Source organism: Solanum verrucosum, unplaced genomic scaffold, assembly GCF_900185275.1.
Source record: "Solanum verrucosum unplaced genomic scaffold, falcon-dt-bn FXZP01000276.1, whole genome shotgun sequence".
NCBI classification, from domain to species: Eukaryota; Viridiplantae; Streptophyta; class Magnoliopsida; order Solanales; family Solanaceae; genus Solanum; species Solanum verrucosum.
This window is the reverse complement of record NW_026019946.1, coordinates 613,921-637,913: the sequence shown is the minus strand read 5'-3', so window position 1 is coordinate 637,913 and position 23,993 is coordinate 613,921. Positions and strand designations below refer to the sequence as shown.

The 23,993-nt window shown below is 36.4% G+C and overlaps 1 protein-coding gene across 1 annotated transcript; it reads right to left on the bottom strand.

Moving 5' to 3' along the window:
• Positions 1-5,821: 5,821 nt before the first annotated feature.
• On the bottom strand, positions 5,822-22,377 carry LOC125810196 (high mobility group B protein 10). The gene is made up of 6 exons (XM_049489721.1): positions 22,179-22,377; positions 19,792-19,870; positions 8,285-8,447; positions 8,111-8,188; positions 7,441-7,799; positions 5,822-6,123 (listed from the first exon to the last, which is right to left on the bottom strand). Exons 1-6 carry the CDS (start codon positions 22,355-22,357, stop codon positions 6,037-6,039), a joined length of 945 nt encoding a protein of 314 aa, XP_049345678.1. The 5' UTR covers positions 22,358-22,377; the 3' UTR covers positions 5,822-6,036.
• Between the last annotated feature and the right edge of the window lie 1,616 nt (positions 22,378-23,993).

The window sequence follows — 23,993 nt, the reverse complement described above, 5'->3', positions numbered from 1 at the left end:
CAAAAACAATTTAAGATTGCAACTCAATAAACAAGGAATTAACTCTAGTACCTTTACTCTCTATTGATTAACTATAATCGAAGACTCTTCTCTCTAAGAAGTCAAACCTACATCTTGTTACAATTCTCTTGAAACTCTCTCACACAATCAGAACACTAATTCCTAAGCAATGCTTCTTAGACGAACAATAAAACTACCCTTTAGAAAGAAAACCTAACTCTAGTTCTTCATTCTTCTCACCTTTTTAATCTCTTTGAATCACTCTGCCTTTGCTGAAGATTCTCTCACTTTGTAATTGCCAAAGCCGATTTTTCCTTCTTTGAATTCGACCTTTTATAGATGTGGATTCAACCTTGGTCAACTTCTACGAGGAAAGAAATTAGTTTTTTCCTAGAAAAATATCATTTTCCTTATGGGACTTGTTTATCTCCTTCCCTTTCCGCATAGGATTCATCTGCCTTTTATTCTTCTCCTTATTTGACTAGGATTGTTGTTTTAAATATATTTCCTATGCTCTTTTTATTTTATGTCTAGTACATGCTTGTGAACCTGGTTCATATTGTCATCATTAAAAGCTATTGGAAAGTTTTGGAAGGAATCATCAATTTCCCCCTTTTTGATAATGAAAAATATACTCTTTTCTGCACTAGTTTCAACAAAACACAATCTTCCCCCTTTTGACATATCAAAAAGGAAGGTAAAGTACAAAAACAACATAGGAACATGACAAACTTAGAGCCTTAAGGGCAACACTCAGCCATGACAAACTAGTAAATGAACAAGATCTAAGGATATTAGTCATCCAAACAAGATGCAAAGATAACAATCATGCAGGGATAAAGAGCTAATCAAAACATGATACACGATGTTTTAAGCTTAGTAGGAGCTCCACCACAACATCCAAAAATACAAAACAGAAGAAGCAACAAGATTGTCTCAAAATAAGCAAAAAGGACGGTCTGGTATAAGGGTTTCAGACGAGAAAGGATGAAAGGTGTGAGATGAAGCCAAGAGCCGCAACACACGATCCACTCGAGCATTATTGTTATGTCGTTGCTGTAGCAACTGGTCCTTCAATCTAGTTAGTTCCCCTGCGACTCAGCCAGGTTAGTGCGAAAAGTCTCAATTTCATCAAGGAGGGCAGCATTTTGTTCCTAGAAACATGACGATCATTGAGAAGGATGTCAACTGGGCCTGGGCCAGTAGGCCTGGGAGCAGTAGCAGGAACCTGGTAGTTATTATCAAGTAGTTTACAGTCAGAAAGAGACCAGGTTTAGGATCAACCACTTGTGCCAGGTATTTTATTATAAGAGAGGGCCAGTTAATAAGTTCTTTGTTTTCCAAGGCATTGGCTATGCCTATATCCCTGAAGGATGCCTCATGGCGTCTTTCCTCCTAGGCAGAACCCCTTGTGCACTAATTTGTACATCAATTTGTGAAAGGGTGCCATTTCCCCCTTAAGCACCTTCCTAGGTCGTGCAGTGACCCACCCTTAAGAGTATATAGACATGAGCATACAGTTCTCATCCTTAGTCTAGACATATTCAGCTAACCCAATAATGGGGATATGAAATTTTTTACTACGACAAATATTATCAAAAACCAATTCAACCCCATTAACAGAAGAAGAGGCAATGTTGCCTTCCAAGACATTGAGATTCACATAAAATTCAACAACTTCATTCTCATAAACCACTAACTTAGTGTCCAGAAAGAGATCAACCCAACCCTGAAAGTATAACAAGTCAAGAACCTTTTTAACCACATCCAAAGACCTAACCTCAGGATGAAATGTTCTTCCCTTTAAAACCATTTTAGACCCAAAATATCTTTCCTTCCCCATTTCTAAGAACTTGGCGAAATTCTTATTGATTTTTTGTGGAGGGGGAGAGGAATCAAATAGAACATATTCAGACGCTTCATCAGGTTCAGAATCAAGAACCACAAGAGATCGGGGGGAGAGAACCGGAGACTTACCAGCAGATGACATTTTCTACTCGATTCGAAAGTCGTACTGAGCTGGGTCTGACTGACACTTCATGTGAAAGGTACTCAGAGGTGGTTTGCTTCATAGAAATATCCTTATGGGGTTTTCTTATGCTATTTTGGTGGAGTTGGCATAGGGGAACATCATAGAATTCTGGTTTTGTAGGGCAGTGGGTAGTGGGATTATTGGAGTGAGAGTGGTTGTGGGGAGAGTGATCTCGTTTGATGGTAGTTGAGACAGTGGTCGGAGAGGAGTTGAGGTCGGGAAGAGAAGATTAGGGTTAGGGTTTTATAAATGAGGTGGATATAGCGAGGGGGTAAAGGGATCGCCAGAGCTAAATGGTGGAAAAAGAGATGATGATTGGGTCCGAGATGGAAACCGACATGGAGGGGACTTGTTTATGGGTGTGGTGGAGGCGATAACTCCCCCCGGGATGATGCCCTAGGTGAATCGGGCATGGATGCCTTTTTCAGTGAGAAGGATGAGTCATCAGCATTAGAGTATGAAACTAGGTGGTGTAGTGTAGTCATGGTGATAAGGGATTTTGGATTCGTTTGTGAGAGATGGATGTAAAGGATTATTGGGAATGGACGATCGTAATGATGGGATTTGACATTTGATGGGAAGTTTAAGAGATGATTGAGTTTTCTTATGTGAGAAGTGAGTGTAGATCATTGGTAATGAGTTTTCCCGCGTAAATGTCAAGGTTTTAAAGGTGTGTGTATATTGATGGACTAGGTTCATAAGCTTCTTTCAATACAAAACCATATGCTTGAGTGCGATGCATAGTTGAATATAATGAGGATCAGTGCATACTTGTTAAGATGAGAGCTTGTTCCTTGACATGAGAGCACCTTCGTAGCATAGTTATAGGAAACTAAAGGTAATATCATTAGACCTGAATAGAGTGTCATGTAGTATAGGTCATGAGAGCTTGTTCCTTGACATGTGAGTGTGAGCAAAATGGAATAATCTTGATTCGAAACTCTCGCTAAAACTTAAGTCTCATAGACTCAGCATTATCCTCACACCTGCACATAAAGTCATTACGACATCTTAGACTATACGAATAACAAGCAAAAGAAGTGGTCCTCGTTTTGAGTCACTCATGGCCACTTATATTCTTTTTAGCATTTATTTGCTTACTTATTTTTCTTTACATGTTAAACTTGCTTATGTGATTTGAATTCAAGAACAAGAATTTATTTGCTTATGTGAATTCAAGAACAAGAACGCATTCAAATCACATAAGCAAGTTTAACATGTAAAGAAAAATAAGTAAGCAAATAAATGCTAAAAAAAAAGGAATATAAGTAGCTGTGAGTGACTTAAAACGAGGACCACTTGTTTTGCTTGCTATTCGGATAGTCTAAGATGCCGCAATGACTCCATGTGTGGGTCTGAGAAAACTGGAAAATGCCGATTCACTCAAAATAAGGAAATCGATATGAGTTCAATAACGAAGATGATCTGCGTATAGCCGATTCGCTCAAAATAAGGAAATTGTTGCATGAATCTTTTCAAGAATATGTCATACGATGGAGGTTAGAAGCTTCAAAAATATATCCTTCATTTACGGAAGAGGAATTGATCTCAACCTTCATCCAAATTTAAGAAGGTTTATATGATGATAAGCTTCTTGGAACTTGTGCACACAACTTCTCTGATATGATTAAGGTTGGCAAAGAGATAGAAAATGGTATTCAAGGAGGAAGAATTGTGCAACACCTCAGATTTTGAGAAAGGACTATAAAGGACAAACGGGTAAGTCCACGAACCCAAAATGGACCTTAGACCCTTCACACACCTTAGACGGACCGTTTAGGGGTCCACGACCCGTTAAGGGCATCGTGAGACCATCCAGGACTGCCCCTAGGGAGGAGTCACCTAGACGATGCCTTAGACGACCGTGGTGACTTGGACGGCCCGTCTAGGGGTCTGTACAAGTCACCCAGAAAGTGAGTTTGCACCCCAAGGTCATTGTGATGGACCAGTGACGCCTAGACGGTCTGTGAAGCTTCACTCGGACCGTGAAGTCGTCCGTGAAAGGGACTTATTAGGTTTTGAGTTTTGGGTAAACTTCAAACGATCATATATTTTACCAAAAAATGAATTAGATGGCCCATGACCTATCAATTTAAAGGTCATTGAGTCCTTTTTCCTACGCCACCAAGTTTGCCTAATTTCGAGCACAGATTAAGGAGTTAATCTCGTTTTAGTGAAGCCCTGTCAGGCAGGGCAACATCATGACCCACCAGACGGGCCATGATGCCTTAGACGACTCGTGAAGCCCTTCTTGATAGTCACCTCGTCAGTTTTAAGTGAGGGTCGTATTGGGCTTTTCCCCATTTCAGATATTAAACTGTTTTTAGCTTCCGCACAATGCATGTTTTAATTGAATTTGTATTGATATGCCATGCCATGTGTTAGCTTGGGGTCAGTTGTGACGCTAAGCACCATGTTGTGTCTAGGGGTTGCCTCGAGGCGTGAAAAACTTGGTATCAGAGCATCAGGTTCACGAGTCCTAGGGTGTCTGAAAGCTGCACTAAGTAGAGTCTTTTTCATGGATGTGAAGCGCGCCACACCTATGAGGGGGAGGCTACGAGGTATTATATTTCTCATCTAGCTACCAAACGTCATATAAGTTATACAAAAAATTATACATAAAAAACTTGTTTCTTATACAATACAATCTCACAATTAAGAGTTAATTCAACATTTTCATTATGAAACTACTCCATGTGGCACAAAGAGTAAAGCTTAAAACTAAACCTCAACTATATCAAGTAATAGCAAGCATGGTTAAACATGTCCCCACAATAGATAGCTCAACACTCTTGCGTCAAAGTTGTTGTATTCATATCACCATCAACCTATATGTGTTCTTGATTTCTTTCTCTTTTTTTTATGAAGTAGTGATTTCATTAATGGCATCGAGATTCGAGAAGATGCAGAATTTACATATGTTCTTGATTTCTTTCGAGGGACATCGTTGATTTCTCTCTATCTACTGGGATTGGACTTTAGAAATGTTACAGACCTTTTGCTAACTATGATTATAGTAGTCGTACTACCAGCTAATTTTCCTTCATTCTCCTGTTACTGCTTGCTGCATTGGCCACTAAATTGAGCAAAAAAAGAGCTCATAAGAAAAAGTTAGAGAGATCCATATCAAATAGAATGGTCAAGAAACATGGCTTGCTTTCATTTTCAACTGAAACAACCACAACGTTTCTCTTGTTCGCATTCCCCCTCACTCTATTGAGAAGGCAATAGCTCCATTTGTCGTGCCCCCAAGAGGCATATTCGAGCACAGATATACTCTGATGCTCACATGAGCTATTTCTTTTTTAAGTATAAAACACCGTTCAAGTTCAAAATATGTATTTTGTTCTTTATCATTGCTCCACATATAGCTCTTTTGTGTTCTAAGTCATTTACACAACTTCAACACATCCCCCAAGTCAAATTTGAAATTCAAAATTGAAAAGATCAACAAGATATAAATGACCCTAATTAAAAGAGTGAGTTTACGATTTAAGTGTTTTGACCATACCATCGTACTCCGAGGCCCTTTACTTTAATCAAAACAGAAGGAACGGTGACTATCTATTGTATTTCAAAAAGGTTGAGAGCAACTCTAGCGATGGCCTACAAGTGTGCAACTCAGAAGTACAACAAACAGCATAACCAATATGTTCCAGTGAGATCTGGAGAGTGGAGTTATACACCGACCTTACCCCTACCTTTTGATAGAACGTGTAACTCAAAACTACCATGAAAAATAATCCAAAAATATAGAAATGTATTACCTAAATGAACAGAATATCTAACTTAAACACATTATATTGACATAAAGGAAACTGAGATGGAACTTCTTTGATACCAATCTCGTTCCAAAGCATCTTTCGAACTCCCAGAAAATAAAAGTAAGGAAGAGCCCAACAGTTTCACAAATTCATCAAAGTTAAATCCTGACTATGACAACATTGTTGATTTCCCAAACAAAAACGAAAGATGCGGAAACAAAGATGTCCCATAATATCAGCTTACGATGGTTGTACATTGGATGTCTGGTATTCCAGCATCTCAGCCCTGTATCTCTCCTTATCTCTCACACCTTTTTCCTGATACACCTGCATTAAAGGCAACCCAGAGCGAATATGAGTATGAGCTGAGAATTGATCTCGATTTTCCTCCACAGCATCAAAATATATTTACCAAGGACATTTTAGTAACTCCAAAAAATCGTCTGAGTCTTACTGAGGACATCCAGGAATGACAACTTTATTATTAGAATAAAGTCCGGAACTGTGCCTTTATCCTGGCTTACTTCAGCCTTTAACAACACTAGACTAAGCTTGGAGTGAACTATCTAACGGTTTCATAGAGAACCTTCTTATGTTCTTCTACAAGGATGCATATATTGGTAGTTGATAGACTGAACTACTGGTAGGCGGTAGCTACATTGCCTTGAAACACCCATATGCAAACAGAGATCCAAAATTTTACTACTCCCTTAGTTTCATATTATGTGTCTTAGTTTGTTTGAGCACGGAGTTTAAGAAACTAAGGGAGACTTTTGAATCTTTTGGTCTTGAATTAGATCTTTTGAAACTTCTGGTCTTAAACATGGAATGTAAGATGTTAGAATGAAAGAGTAACTAAATAAAGAAAGTGATATTTTTTTTTCTGAACAAACTAGAAGGCTGAAGGACATGCAGACACGTAGATTGAAATAGAGGAAATACTATTTTTCACAATATCAATCCAGTATATGTGGCAACTACATTGAACAACACAGGCACGACTAATGAAGAGCCCCCCCCCCCCCCCCACCCCATCCTACCACCCTCTCCCTTAAATGTCTTTTTACTAAAAGAGGCAACTTTTGACATTTGGAACCATAAAATGCACCGGAATGACTCAGTGACAAAGGTGGTTAAACGCACCCTAACTTTGCAACTATGCTGTCAAAATACAATCAAACTATGATTCTGCTTAGAAGTCACACGAGAGAACAAACAAATAAAGAACTAAGGGGTCGTTTGGTTGGGAACAAGTTATCCTGGAGTTAGCTATTCTGGGATAACTTATCCCACCATGTATATGGGATAACTTATCCCACCATGTATATGGGATAACTTATTCCATCACTATGATATAAATGGTGGGATAAGTTATCCCAAACATGACAACCAAACAAGATAAAAAAAAATTATCCCATCACTATTATATTTAATCCCTCACACCAAACGACCCCTAAGTTATTTATAAAGTTACTGTATGATGACAGTAGGAACATGTAAACAATCTCCTCTTCAAAAAAAAAATCCTTATTTCACTATCATCAAGTACCAAAACCATTCCAGCTAGCAGATGTAGTTTGTGCACAAATATTAAGAATTAACATAAAAAGTGAATTTTTAATCTGTCAAGACATTATATCCAACCTGTTTCTCAGCCTCTGTGAGTCGACTCCAAAGAATTCCAATCCTTTTGCTGATAGCTCTCTCTTGCCCCTGATATGAAGGCTTCAACGTTGCATAATGCTCAGCAAAGAAAAAATTATAACCACTTCGATTTGGTTTGGGTCGAGAGGGGTCCTTCAAAGCCAACTGTCTTTTCCTAATCCTTTGGGAAGGCCTAGCCAAAGTATTCACCTTTTGGAATTGATTTGGTAATGCAGGTGTATGATACAGCACACCATTTAAATTCTCCGAGCCCAGGTTCACAGAGATTACATAACCATAATCAAACTTTGCATCAATTGTTCCTACCAGTGAATTCCCATCCTCCAGATTATAGCTCACTGCAAGTTGCATGATAATTTGGACACATGATAAACATGTCTAGCCACTGTTAAACAGAATATTACAAACACATAGGAGCTACAGAAAAAATAAATAAAAAATAAAAAAGTAAAGTTGCAGGAGAGAAAAGCAATCCCCCTACAAGCAAACATCAAGTTTCAATACTTCTTTGTTGGAGCTATTTTGAATTTTCAAACAAATAAAAGGTGATGCACTCCATCTCATATCAAAGTAATGGGACAAAAACAACATAAACAGGAGTCAGGATCTCATGAAAGAAAATTAAGGTTTTAAAAGATTGGAAGCACACCTGAACTTTGATCCATAGCAGCGCTATCATCATTAGCATGTTCAGCTGCAGAGCCACTGACATAACTACTTGTAGGATCTGCAGAACACATACAGGAACAACTTTTTCAGTTTTTATTTTACAACAAAAACATTAAAACAGATATAGGTAATTGATTGCAAAGTTTCCACCTACCAGCCACAGAAACAGAAGGCTCTTCTTTCCGAAAGTAATAAACCTGCTCAAAATGATAAAGTTTGGATAGATAGTATTTCCGCAAGACAAATGAAGCACTGGTCACAGAAGATGGAAATCTGAATATTCCTTTCACCTCCCCCCATTTTCTCTCTCTAATAACCTGCACCAAGTTCACAATACAGAACCTGAGTGAATACAAATCACATTACAGCAACCATATTAAGGGTGAAACAAAATTATTTTGGTCCTGATAAGAAAAAGAAAAAGTAAATTTGAGAATGTCAAACCAGAAATAAATTCACTGATTAGGTCTGCGAAAATCATCTGATGCAGTTCATGAGTGCTTGAACAAGAATAAATCAAAGGTAATACAAACCAAAACAAGTAGGTCACATCAGCTGATGCATTCTTAATTCTTGTTCAGGCAGTTGACAAATAGAACAAAAAAAGAACTCATTTAGGTAACACTCGCACACAACACCTGCAGATCCATCATTTCTCCAGCGACCACCAGATCTAGATGCTCTCTCTCCTCTGAGACTCTCTCTTTCTCTCACCTTTGAGATGGAAAATATGAATGACTCACTATTTCATTTTATTTCTCTCTTCACCGGCTGCCACCAACAAATATGCTCTGTCCCATCTATTTCTTCAGCGACAATGCCTACTGCAGGTTTATCTTGACGGCGACTTCTACCAGCGTGGTTAGGCTTCCCTTCTTTCGTTCTTCATTCCGGCAGCGTCGTTAGGGTTGTGGCATCAGTATATGCGGCAACAACAAGGAGGAGCAAATCTGGCAGGGTTCCACCAGTCCGACGGAAAATCAATCAGCTCATATTCCCGTTTCCTTGTGTCTTTCGTTCTTTCTTTGCTTTTTTTCTGGGGACTTTTGTGATTTGCACTAATGTTTTACTGCGCATAATTGTGTTTATTAGACTAAATTTGTTTTCAGATTATTTCCTGTCATTGTTGATATGACTTGCCCTACTTCCCTGCCTCTATTTTTCAGTTTTGCTACCTGCCTGTTCATAGCTTATAGTGTTTCTTGTGTTCTTGCCTATAAACCATAGGGGTCATTTGGTAGGATGCATTAGAAAAAATAATGCATGCATTACCTTAGTGTACTACTAAAACTTTGTTTGGTACACTTTTTCAATCTATATTAGTTATACACTCTATTTAGTATATTATGCTATGTATAAGTAATACATGGGAAACCGTGGTATTAGCAATACAAGGTGTTTCAATGCATGCATTAGCATGATTAAAGACATAATTGTCCCTCAAATCTTTTTCCACATCCTATCCACCATATTTGTGGAGGGTATTTCCGTAAACAAATAAATTTCTTGTGGAGAGCATTGACGAGGAGGAAACGGGGGAAAATGGGGAGAGATATAAGAAGGTGAAGAAGGAAGCCAAATTAGCGATTACAATGGACAAAACAATAGTGTTTGAACACTTGCATGAAGAACTATAGGACAAAGGCAGGGAGAAGGTACACAACTTGCTAAGGCAAGAGAGCGGAGTGCCCGAGACCTAGACCAAGTAAAGTGTTAGGAAGATTAAGGACATGTACGATGGAACCAAGACACAAGTGAGGAGACTCGGAGCACTTTCCAATCATGACAGGGTAGCAAGAAGGAGCAACGCGTAGTTTATTTTTATTTTGCCTTGGTGATGGATGTACTGACATGACATATCCAAGGGGAGGTTCCTTGGTGTGTACTATTTGCAGGTGATATAGTATTGATTGACGAGACTCACGGCGGGATGACGATAAGCTAGAGGTTTGGAGACAGACCCTGGAGTCTAAGGGTTCAGGTTGAGCAGGATGAAGGCAAAGTACTTAGAGTGCAAGTTCAGTGACGTTACCCATGAGGTAGATGTGGAAGTAACGATTGATACTCAGGTTATTGCCAGGAGAAAAATTTGAAGAATGTCCAGGCTTATTAATCCAACAGTTGTGGGGCAATAGATGGGGTAGATTGGGTGGAGCTTAAAGCATCAGGCACTAGGGTAGGTATTCTTTTGATCTGGGACAAAAGGAAATGGGTTAAGGTGGATACGTTGTCATTCTATTTCTTGTATGTTGGAAAGTTCTAATGAGAACTTTAGATGGTGCTTTACTAGTATTTATGGTCCTCGCACAAATCCGGAAAGGGAGGAGATGTGGGATGAATTAGCAGGAGTCAGGGAGCTCTAGGAAGATAAATGGTGGGGTGGGGGGGGGGGGGGGACTTCAATGTTTGTAGATTTAAATGTGAAAGAATGCACAGTACCAGAAAATCCACAGGAATGGAATTTTTTTCAGACATAATCAAAGATCTTGAATTAATTGATTTGCTATTACAAGGAACACAATTCACTTGGTCCAGAGGTGTTAACTCCCTCAAGCTTCAAGAATAGACAGATTTCTTATTTCACCAGATTGGAGTGATTCCTTTAGAGTTGTGAGACAAATTGCTTTGCCAAAGGTAATCTCAGACCACAGACCTATATTACTGGAAAATGGCGATTTGGATCCATCTCCATCATACTTTAAGTTTGAGAATATACGGCTGGAGGTAGAAGACTTCACTGATAAACTTAAAGTATGGTAGGAAAGTTACAACTTTAATGGTAGGCCAGACTTCATCTTCAGTCAAAAATTGAAAAGACTGAAAAAAGATATCACAATCTGGAACAAAAAGGAATTTGGGAAACTGGAGAGCAGGAAGTCGAAGGCCTTGAATGATCGGTTATCATTGGAACATACCATTGAAGGAAGGCAACATAGTCCCAATGAGGCAGAGACCATGACTGCTTTGAGAGTCGAAATTCAACAAGTAGCTAAAATTGAAGAGGTATCTTGGAGGAAAAAGTCCAGGTGCTTGTGGCTAAAGGAGGGGGGCAGAAACACCAAATATTTTCAAAAGACTGCCGATTCAAATAGGAGATATAACTGTATTGACAGGCTATTGGTGGGGGGTGAGATCATTGAAGACAAGGAGATGGTGAAGGGGAAAACTCTGGAGTTCTTTGAGAACTTATACACTGAACCTGTATCATGGAGGCCACCTACAATTTTTGAAGACATAGCCTCCTTAACTGAAGAGGAAAGCAACTTCATGGAGGCTATGTTTGAAGAGGAAGAATTATTAGCGGCCATAAATGTCAGTGCAACTAACAAGGCCTCTGGGCCTTATGGTTTACTATGGCATTTTTCAGAAATCATGGGACTTTATCAAGCCAGACTTGTTAGCAACCTTGCAACATTATCACTAACATTGTTAGTTGGTAAATCTTGCAATGCTTTATTCATAGCACTCATCCCCAAGAAGAAAGGAGCAATAGAGCTGAGAGAATACAGGCCCATTAGTTTAATTGGCAGCACTTACAAGATTGTTGCAAAGATCCTAGCAGGAAGATTAAAGAAAGTAATTGGGAAGTTGGTCTCAAACCATCAGAATTACAGATGCTTCCCTCATAGCTAACGATGTCCTAGACTGGCAGCAAAAACAGGTGAATGGTGGTTTGTTATGCAAGTTAGACATTGAGAATGCATTTGACCCATTGAATTTCCCCTACCTCATTTCTATCCTCAAGCAAAGGGGATTTGGGGAAAGGTGGATCAAGTGGATAACATTCAACATATCTACAGTTTAAGTACTCAATCCTCATCAACAGAAGCCCAGTAGGATTCTTCTCCCCTCAGAGAGGATTAAGGCAGGGTGAACCTCTCTTTCCTTTTCTGTTCATAATAGCAATGAAGGGACTGAGCAAAATGTTGGACAAAGCCAAGCAAATGCAGTGGATAAATGGTTTTGATGTAGGGAGGTATAGACCATTTGTTATACACAGATCCTATACTTAAACCTAACTCTTGATTTTTGAAGCTATTTCAGGTCTCAACATTAACATACTGAAAAGTGTAATCTACCCCGTTAATGAATTGCTTAATATGGAGGAACTAGCTGCCATCATGGGGTGTAGCATTGGAGCATTTCCAACGACCTATTAAGGACTTCCTCTTGGAGCTAAGTTCAAAACAGAAGGTGTCCGGAGTGGAGTTATAGAGAAATTTGAAAAGAGACTGGCTTCTTGGCAAATGCAGTATTTATCTATGGGAGGCAGACTTACTTTAATCAGTAGTGTGCTAGATAGCATTCCAACTTATAATATGTCTCTCCACCCCTTTCCTGGAAAGGTCTTGAAAAAACTTGACAACATAAGAATAAGAAGGATTTCCTTTTGAAGGAAACAACAATGTGCATAGGGATGGAAATGGGGCGGGGCGGATGCGGGGCGGGGTGGGGTGGGTTTAAGGCTATGTGGGGCGGGGTGGGTTTAAGGTTGTGTGGGGCGGGGCGGATGCGGGGTGGGTTGAAGTGGTTTTTTTAAAAATTAATGTGGGGTAGGGCGGGTTGCGGATATATGTGATTTTATGTGGGTTCAAACTTAATTTTAACTTTTTACTTGTTATAAGAGTGATAGAGCATTATTTATTAAGATAATTTCATTAAAGCTACTAAAATATTCAAGATAATAAATGAAAATGGTTCAATAAAAAATAATATAATTTCTTACGTGTTTCCTAATTGACCTCGAAAAAATAAAATTTTAAGTCACAATCCTATTATTAAATTAATACAACTTAATAAAAAAATGAATTTATTTTTATGAATTTTTTTTAGTATCAAACATAACTAGAAAAAGAAAATATTAAAAAAATTATGCGGGGCGGGGTGGGGCGGGTTGAAAATGAAACGAGTTGCTATGCAGGGCGGATTAAAAAAAATTCGGGTTAAGCTCAACCCACACTGCCCCGCCCTACACCGCCCCATTGCCATCCCTAAATGTGCACAATTTTCACCTAGTTGAGTGGGACGAAGTCATATTGCCTAAGAGGCAAGGGGGTTTGTGCATAAAAGATTTAGCCTTACATAACAAGTGTCTCCTGATGAAGTGGCTATGGAGATATACACAGGAGGAGAAAAGCTTATGGAGGGAAATCATAATTGCCAAGCATGGAGCACTGAATCACTGGAGATCAAAGCTGTCAGATGAACCATATGGGGTTGGATTATGGAAGTATATGTGCAATCTATGGGAAGAGTTCTCACAGTTCCACAATCTTGTAGCAGGAAATGGCCAGAGAATCAATTTTTGGGAAGACAAATGGCTTGGGAATTCTCCTGTAATGTTCGACTTCCCAACATTTTTCCTGACTCAACAGTCTAACAGAACAGGGAAGGAAATGTTTGGAACCTAATCCTCAGGAGGAACCTACCAGACTGGGAGTTAGGAAATGATAAATCTGCTAGCAGCACTTCGTTAGCAAACATCAACCCCCTACGCCCAAACCAATTCAAATGGGGAGTTACAAATAAAAAGGAATTCTCAGTGAAGGTAGCCTACAAACTTCTAGGTCCACTGAGCACAATCACAGAGAGTTGGTCATGGAATCTTATTTGGAAGAGCAAATTCCCCCCAAGATAAGTTGCGCAGTTGGACTGCCATGTATGAAGCATGTTTGACACAAGACAACCTAGCAACGAGGAAGTTTCACATGGTCAACACTCAACAGATGCTATATGTGCCTGAGGGAAACAGAAACACATAGCCACCTTTTTCTACAATGCCCTATGGCATCGAATCTATGGAGCATGTTTATAACACTTTTTCGGCTCAGATGGGTCATGCCACAAAACATCAAAGATGCATTTGAAAGCTAGGACAAATGGAAAGTTGATAGCCCCATCAAGATAATATGGAAGATGATACCAGCAGCTATTTGTTGGAGTATATGGAAAGAGAGAAATAAAAGATACTTTGATGGGATATCAACTACCTACCAATCTCTAAGAGCTAAATGCCTTATGTATCTATATAGCTGGGTTTATTTTTATTTTTTTTTAGCAAGATAAAGTTGTATTCCTCAGCAATGTGGGTATGTTGTCAACCATCAAAAAAATTACAGTGCAAGTAATCATAATTACAGAGAGCCTAAGAAGTCTACTAGCTGTTCTACCTCATCTATACCCTCTTCTTTACACCAAAGATATAAAGTATTAATGCAATTTTCTTTTACTTTCTGCATTGGATTAGTAATATTCTCAAAACAGCTATTATTTCTTTCCTTCCAGATTGACCACCATATGCAAGAAGGGACTATGCTCCACCAATTTTTCTGTTTTTTACTCCCACCTCTCGTCATCCAGCAGGTTAGAAGATCTGCCATATGCTCAGGCATCACCCATGGTTTTTGGAGGATATTAAGAAACATATGCCACACCTGAGAAGTCACTCTACAATGAAGAAACAAATGACTATTTGTTTCCTCCTTTTCCTTGCAAAAGAAGCATCTTGAGACAATTTCAAAACCTCTCTTTTTCAGTTTCTCCTGAGTCATACACGCTCTTCTAGATACCGTCCATGTGAAACACTTGATCTTGGTAGGAATATTAGATTTCCATATTTGTTTCCAAGGTCCAGGGATATTCCCAGGTTCTGAGGATAAATTTCTTCTGTACAATCTTCCAACTGAAAATTTTCCATCCCTATCATGTTTCCATCTGATTGTATCAGGGCTGGTATTTAAACCAGAGAAATCATTCAATCTTTGCAGTAAGCGCTGGGTTTATTTGTCCCCTATAGATTCCCTGGATACCCTTTTGAACTTTGCTAGCTCCTTATCTTTATTATAATGTCTGTAATGGAGCTTCTTAGTTATTTTTGCTACTACTCTATTGTAACTTACATGCATCTCCTTGGTGCCAGCAATGGAAACCTTTGCTTCAGCAAAAAAGAAAAAAGGAATTTGCTTATTTGAGGAAGTTAGAGGCCTAAGGGCATTGTTGGAAAGAAATACACAAATTGTTGTTGTAATTAAACTTTCTTTATTATCATGATCATGCATATACATTCATTTGTCATGGATCATGGATATGGTATGGTGGTTACAAAAGATTGAGGAAAATCCGAGGTCGATACGGGGTAGTGATATTGTGATGATGTTGAGGTCATTACCGGAGGAGTATATGGACCTCGCAAGTCCCCCATGCGTCCTAGCTAAGTGCATGCCACTATTGAGCAGGTTTATACTGGTAGGATCATTGGTCATTGCAATCCATGTTATCATTTTGCATTGCTTTGTACCTTTTTTTGTTTATCCGCCTTAACTGATGCTCTTGTATTTACTTATCATATAATTCTAGTTAGCTTCCTTATCCCCATTTTGCAACAGTTAGTGGACTATTATATTGACTTAGCGAGATTCATTAAATACTTTTCATGATATAATTGTCTAACTCTAGCGCGATAGGCATATGATGCCAACTAAGAACACATGTTAGTGTATTTATACTACTCTTGTTGCATCTCTTTTATGCAGATCCTAGCACTAGCAGATTCATTTTATCTGAAGTGTTGGTGAGCTACCTATCGTTCAAAGTGCCTAGCTTCTTCTATCTTGTATATCTGTCTTTTTACGATTTCTGATAGTCTTATATTTTGAAGTAATGTATTCAATTTAGATGCACTTGTACTACTAGTGACACTAGATTTTGGGTGTATTTCTTACTTCTGCACTTCTATTATATCCATGAAAGCTTTGGGTTTTGAGACTTGATTTCGCTAGTCTTATTATTTCCGCATGATTGTTTGATATTAATTTTGGTGGAGGGTTGGCCTACCTACCGGTGGGATAGTGCAATTACCATCATGACCATGGATTTTGAGTCGTCACACCTCTTATTTGTGAAAAAAAAAATCATTTTTCTTTAATAAATATCATCTTATAATTCATAACTTACTACAATCGGTACATTATTGTCAACCTTTAACTAAAAAATATTATAATCAATAAGTTCTCGTACCTTTTCCTACGCCTTGCATGACTACTACTTATCACAAACCTATTTATCCATCAAAATATTGAAATATGATAAGAGTGTTTTCTAAGGATATGCTAACATCTTTGTAAAACATATTTTCCATAAACATTTTCTACCAAATGTGCCTGTGTAACAAGTTAATTATTGTGCTTCCTATTACCAAAAATAATCATGGAATATGACCTGTCAAAATTTTAGCAATTTTCAACTTTTTAAGAAAAAAGTAAAACAATTTCCTTAAAACAAGATTACACTAATCAATTTATTTAAAATTTGAACCCCAACTTACGAAATTTCTTAATTAGACTACATTGACATTTCTTGTTTGGTATCTATAAAAGCAACACACCTCTTTAAGTTTTATATATTCTACTCCAAAAGAAAATGTTTTTTTTGTTAAAGTATCAATTATGGCTACAAAAAAGGCTTAGGAATACTAGGAGAACTATAGTGAAAATGTGAGAAACTCCATCCTAAATAGTAGAAGAACAACAAGTTTGTTCAAGAAAGCAGAAGAACTTTCTATTTTGTGTGATGTAGAAGTCGCCATAATTATTTTTAGGCCGGGAATATCCAACCCATTACTTGGAAATCAACAAGTTTGGCTCGGGATGTCTTAATGAGGTATTTAAGTTTTACAAAGTACGAAAGGCTTAAAAAGTTTGTCAACCGTGAAACCTATCTTATAAGGAAAGCGGATAAGAAAGAAGAACAAATTAGCAAATTAGAGAAAATAAATGAGGAGAAGGAGATGGAACTCCTCTTCAACCAACTAATGGAGGGAAAAAGTATTAATGAACTTGATGCAAGACAAATGAAAGGTTTGTTAAAGGTGTTTGTTGCTAAAACGGCTAAAATTAACGAAAGAAAGATACAATTGGAAAAACCTCCAAATCCTCCATCCAACAACAAAAATGTTATATCAACAAGTCTAGTAGAAGATTTATTGAATGATGGTTATTTTTTTGAGACTATGGCTGCAATAGGGGATGGAAGCGGTACAGAGATTGGACCAACAGAAGGCAATGACACCAATGCTGAAGATGATGGACATTCCAAGGACCTCAATTGAGAATATAATAATTATATTGTTTTATCACTGTTTTTCAAGTTGCTTTTTTCATAGTGTGCTCTTAATTTGTTGCATTTTTCTATCCATTTTGTGTTATTGTACTTTTTATTTCAATTATTTATGAATGTTATTCTATTTTGTTGGAAAAAAAAAATGAACTTATGTTGTTCAACCAACAAGTTAATTGTGTCAAACTTTTGGACTAAGTTGAATCTTTATTTATAGCCGTATATATTTTATTTCTCTTCATTTTAGCAACTTGTGATATTTGATACAAAAGGTATTTCATGTGCACGTTAAAATTTAGAAATTACTACCCTACATATAGCAGTGTATTCAATCCATCAAAGAAAAGCTTCAATCTTTATAAACCTCGCGAAATAAAAATTCTAGTCTCAACATTCACCATTTTTAGGGGGTGTCGAATTGGATTTTTTAAGTGACTCATAATCTAAAAGCTAAAAGCCATAAGTTGGGAACACCCAACTTTTGGCTTTTGACCTTTTTTTTATAATTTTTCAACCTAAAAGAAAGTGCTTAAAAGCACTTTTTGTGTTTCCAAAAGTCTCTCTCTTATATGGTCGTCCTTTGCAGTGTTTTGGACGGCAAAAGGCGATAAAAGGCGACAAGGGTCTGCCTCGCCACAAGGCGAGGCGAGCAGCGAGGTGCTTGCCTTTTTGAAGTGCAGCACCATTTAATACCAAAAAATTAAAATATTTAATTGCATATGTAAATGATCAAGCAATAACATATTAGCAGTTATTTCAATTCAAAAACTAAAAATAGATAGTACATACTAAAAGTCTAGAACTTGAATGAGAAAAAATAGAACAAAAGTCAAAACAAAGGTAGAAGTGACTCTAAAGTCTGATGAAGAAGAAGAAGAAGAAGGAAAAAGAACAGAGGAAGAAGAAATCTGAAGAAGAAAAGAAGAAATATGTATTGGTTAGACTTTGAAGTCGCCGGAAAAGTCTGGCTAGTTGCCGGAGGAGTCTAGTCGAAAACCTAAAATTGCCTTTTAACTTTTAAAACCCTAAATTGGTTGCCTTTTTTTAAGAAAATACAAAAGGCGACGCCTTTCTCGCTTCTTGCCTCACCTTTTGTCCTCATGGCGTCGCCTTTTGAAGATCGCCTCGCCACAAAGGTAAAAGGCGATGAAGGGGTCGCCTCACCTCGCCTCTTGCCATTGGCGACGAGGCGATCCCCTTTCACAACACTGGTCCTTTGTTCTCTTCCTTGTCTTCTCTTCTTCTATGCCTTTCCTATATTCTTCCCAGTTGGCCCCCTACATCTCCTCCACTCCATCTCTTCAATGATTTAGTGTTTGAAGTGGTTGATAAAGGTTGCCCAAATATGAAGTTGTTACCTTAGAGCTTTATTTGAGATGGTCAAAATAGCATGGAGTTTGTGGATTTGAGGTGTTTGAAGGAGCTTTGAATGTGGTTTCACCCGGTGAAATTTGTATGTTTAGATTTGCGGTAATGGATAGTGTTCCATAGAAAATAAGAAGTTGTTAGTGGCCTCACGACGGAGTCGTGGTAATTTTTCTAACCTTGGTAACAATTCAAGCAATTATTAGTTGCTTTTGAACTTTTAATCTCTAATTGTAGAATCACAAATTTTGTCAGAAGTGTATAATCAGTGCATACTTGATGAATATTCGATATATAATTGGTGTATCTTAATGTACAATGTATGTATTTATCATGTCATAATGACCGAAGATTGCATCTTAGTATTGATTTTCTCATCTTTTCTCCCCTTAAACCTCACTCCTCTAAAGCTACAACGAACAACTGCAATTTATAAGGTATCACTCAAGTTTACACTGTTTTACCTTTAAAAATTCCCACCTTTTCACCAAAGTGGTTCTAACATTTTGTATGGGTCGCACCTGTGCATTCAAGATTTGACATATTTAATCAAAATTTTCATGGATTATTAATTGGGAACTTCTTATGCAGTTAAGCCAAGCCCAATGGAGCCTTTTGGATGTATATATCTCAGATATACAAACATCTGCATGCCTATACGTATTCACAAAGACAACATGTATGCTTTTTATAAGATAGGGAAATTTTATTAAGGCAAGTACTAAGACTGTCAATATACAGCAACAAAATACAAATGCTCTTAACTTAGCATAAACATAGTTGTGTCGTATCATATATCCTAGCTTCCTCAGCCACAAGTGTAAGTTTTTGTATGTAAAGGGGAACATGTATTTAACAAATGAAACCAGAGAAAGAATAGGAAAAGCTTCACAGACCTTCGAACTAGCATTTGACGGGGATAAGTCTAAAGGAGTCAAAACCCATTATTATATTTTAACATGATTTAGGATCTATGAGGCTATGACATACAATTTAATCAGAAGGAAAAGAATTAGTTTCATGTGTCAACATGCTTACATTTACTGTAGCTTCTTTTTCTCTTTTTTTTTATTAGGCATTTTACTGTAGTTTCATACCAAAGATTCTCTCTCAAAAATTAAAATACATTTTAAAGTGAAAGATGATATATATGTCACAAGCAAAATGTGTGTTTGTACATACCTTTTCTATTCCACCTCGAGATGTAACCTCCACAAAAAGACGGTGTAAATCTAGTGGTGTTCCTGCTACAAGAGGGATCCTGTAAACCAGGGAAAGTTAGGAGGAAAGGAAAGGAGGAAATATCACACTGACGTTTTTGAAAAAAAAAGATCACCACACTTCATCATTGACTTTTTGTTTACTCTATAAGCAATTAGCAAATTTGACAAATCAAAAGAACCTCTTTAACATGAGCCTGCAGTTTGATAAATTAAAATTAAGTCATTTCTATGGTCAATAAGATGTAACTAAACTTTGACTCAATCATTTCTCTCCAAAATGAAGACTTTGTACCCTACAAGATAACAAAAGTTAATCTTTATCTACATTGGTTTGACTACCATTTACAGTACTAAAAAAAGTTAAGCTTATCACGCTTATTACGAAAGACTATATATAGATTTATCATCCTATACTTTGGAATAGTGTTTTAGACGGCGAAAGGCGATAAAAGGACAAGGGTCTACTTCGCCACAAGGCGAGGAGCTCGCCTTTTTGAAGTGCGGCACCAATTAATACCAAAAAAGTTAAAATATTTAATTGCTTATGTAAATAATCAAAATCTCAATAGCAATAACATATTAGCAAATATTTTAATTCAAAAACTGAAAATACATAGTACATACTAAAAGTCTAGAACTTGAATGAGAAAAAAACAAAACAAAAATCAAAACAAAGGTAGAAGTGACTCTGAAGTCTAAAGAAGGAAAAAGAAACCGAGGAAGAAGAAATTTGAAGAAGAAAAGAAGAAATATGTATTGGTTGGACTTTGTAGTAGTCGGAAAAGTTTGGTTGGTCGCCAAGGAGTCTAGTCGTAAGCCCTAAAATTACCTTTTAACTTTTAAAACCCTAAATTGGTCGCCTTTTTTAAGAAAATACAAAAGGCGACGCCTTTCTTGCTTTTCTTGCCTCTCGCCTCTCGCCTTTTGTCGTCATGGCGTCGCCTTTTGAAGATCGTCTCACCTCTCGCCATTGGCAACGAGGCAATCGCCTTTCACAACACTGCTTTGGAAACCTTGCAGACCTACACGTTAAATGAACTTGCATAAACTAATTCCATCTATGCGTCTATTTATACATGCACTCACCTACAAAATCCCCTACCTCGTGAATGATATACACCCACCTACTAAAAATGGGTCCTAGTACCATCCATGTTCAAAGAACTCTGAAGTGGATGCAATGAGCAAAAATCTCACTCGCAGGCCTTAAGGGCGAGCAAACACTCCAACCTGAGATGGGCCTATCTTGTATCGAAAGTTGTTGCACATTATACAACCAGAACAATAAAGAAACAACTTTCTATTTACCCTACTATTTTGTACCTCAAAAGAGATTTCACTTTATGATGCTATTGATGGCTGTAAAATGTAGAGGCGTATCCATTGGTACACTATTACGAAAAAATGTATCTAAAATATAAATTTGAACAGCTTGACCTTTTAGGTTCTTAATATGAACCGTTAAATTTTAAAAATTATAGGTCCAAAATACATAATATTAGTATTTTTAAATTTTAATATACACATTTGATTTAATTATATAATTATTTTAGGAATTTTCAATGTAACACTCTTAAACTTAGAAAGATTAAAGCAAAAAAATAAAATAAAAACTAGTTGAAACATCAAAAGTGTTACCGATAACCACTTAGAGAGGTGTTACTCAAAAAAAGAATATATAGATATAAAAAATAAATTTCTATCCTCACTTAGAGAGGTGCACCCAATCATTATTGTATTTTTATATGAAACTTTGAATGTGGGTTCACACATCTATATTTAAGTATTTTTAAAAAAGATATAACACTACTATATATGATCTAGAGAGGGGAGCATGGGTTCACGTTAACCCACGGAACCCCTCTAGATACGCCTCTGGTAAAATGCAAGGTGAAAATTGTTCCAAATATTCTAGTACAATGTAATACAACACAATACAATATAATACGATAAAATATGAAAAAATATGTAATAATCATCGAAATGGAGTATAAATGTTTCACAAAATAACATTGAACTTCTCATTGAAGAGACCGTAGAACTTATACGATATTGTGCAATATATATGCACAAGCACTCGCCTCCATCAAATTAAACAAAAAAACACTTAGTAATGCAATTATCTCCTAATTAATTAAACTATACCTAAAATGTATAGACATGAAATGAATAATTGTGCAATTGTGTTTTTTCCTCTAGTTTTAATATTACAGTGAGGTCATTAATTATTATTATAAATCAGAAGCAAGATAGATAATCTGAATACAATGAACAACGAAAAGCTAAGTAATTGAAGTCGTAAAATTAGTAAAGGCAAAGAAGAAATAGAAAGAAAATTAGACTAACTGGAAATTGGTTTGCAGCGATGCGGAGAATTGCTGAAGTTTGTTCCAGAAAAGTTGGGAATTTTGAACAATTTCATGGTATTCAGCTTCCGGCTTAGGGTAAGAGAGAGGTCCCCTTGGATAGCCTTGCGGCGGCGACGGCGACTGCAACGGCGGTTGCGGTTGCGGATTATCAGACATTTTTTTTGCTGTGACGTGAGGTTTCTGTAGCTTTTGTCTTTTTATATTCATAATATAAAAACTAGGGTACGTGTCGATCAGTGCGTTGGGGTTGTTTTCGGACATAAAAGTTAAAAGATTTTTAATTTTATAATACTCTAATAATTTTAAGAAATAATAATTGAGTTCTAAATTTAAAATTTAATAAATTTATTAAAACAAATATAGCATTTGATAGAATCTATTTGATATGTGGACTACTAGCTAAAATCGAATTGTAGTCGATAAGTCAATCATAAAATTGGTTTATTGGTATTGAATTATCGAATAAACGGTTGGGGAACAAATTAAACTGTTATAATTAACAGCTTGTTGGTATGGTGTGGCGGATTATTCAATTTCCTTATCGGAAAAATTGTTAAATCTTTAAGAGTTATTATAGTTATATTTTTAATTTAGGTATATTAATCTCATTTAATATTTTGCCATAATATATGAGAGTAATTATATATTTTTCATTTGTTAGTCCTAGCTCCTAAAGGCTAAAGTCGTAAAGCAATGAAAACTATTTACTTTTCTATAATGATCTATTTTGTTTTAAAGAATAGAGTGCAAGTTAGCAGACTAACAAAAGTACTAAAGATATGTACATGAAAATGAGACAACCAGTTGATAATCTGGATCAACTTATCCATTTGATCTTGTTACTGCTTAACGTCATCCTTGTCATCCTTTCTGTAAGGTGTGTTCATCGGAAGAAAAAAAAAAAGATACCATAGAGATTAGAGATTAGCTAAAACACCGTTATATAATCGTCTGATAATTGTTAATCCATTACTGAATCAATCGATATCTTATAGGTTGGCTAGTAGATTAAGAAATTTTAAAATCAATATCTGATAGGTCAAATTGTTAAGCGAAATTATCTGTCCAATAAGCCGCCTAGTTGCCCTATATAATACATAAGTTTTTTTTAGAAACTACTTAAACATTATTATATTAATATAAGAACTTTTCTTGTAAGTTTTTTTTTAAAAAAAATACTTAAATATTTATTATTAATATAAGAACTGAATTAAAGAAAAATATAATATCTAAAAAGTAATGAATGTAAGTCATATTTAATTAACGTAATAAAAGAAGAAACTCACAAAAAAAAAAAGCAAAAAAAAAAAAGCATATCTATAATAGTAGAATAAGGGGTTAATTTGTATTTTACATTGATTGTATTGTATTATTAATTTGTATTTACAGTGATTGTATTAGTATTTTAGCTCTTTTAATATATGACATTTACACCTTTTTAGTGAACTAGCAAATTCTTTTTAAGTTAAATGAACATACCTTTACAATTGAGGTTTGTGTTAATAACACTTCTTTTCCTTGTCATTTAAAGAGACTATATTACATTTATGTTTTTTTAATTTAACTTATTTGTAATGATTTTTTAAATCTATTTATTTAATTAAAAGAAAATGTGGTCTGACTAATTTACCCCTAATGATATACTATTTTTTAAAATTTATTTTGTAAGCATTTTTTTAGTTCATTTCCATCCTCTGTTAATGTTATTTTTAGAGAAATTCACGCGATAATTAATCTTCTTGAATCTTGATTGAGAATGCTCATTGTTAATCTATCAACCTCCATTAGTGCT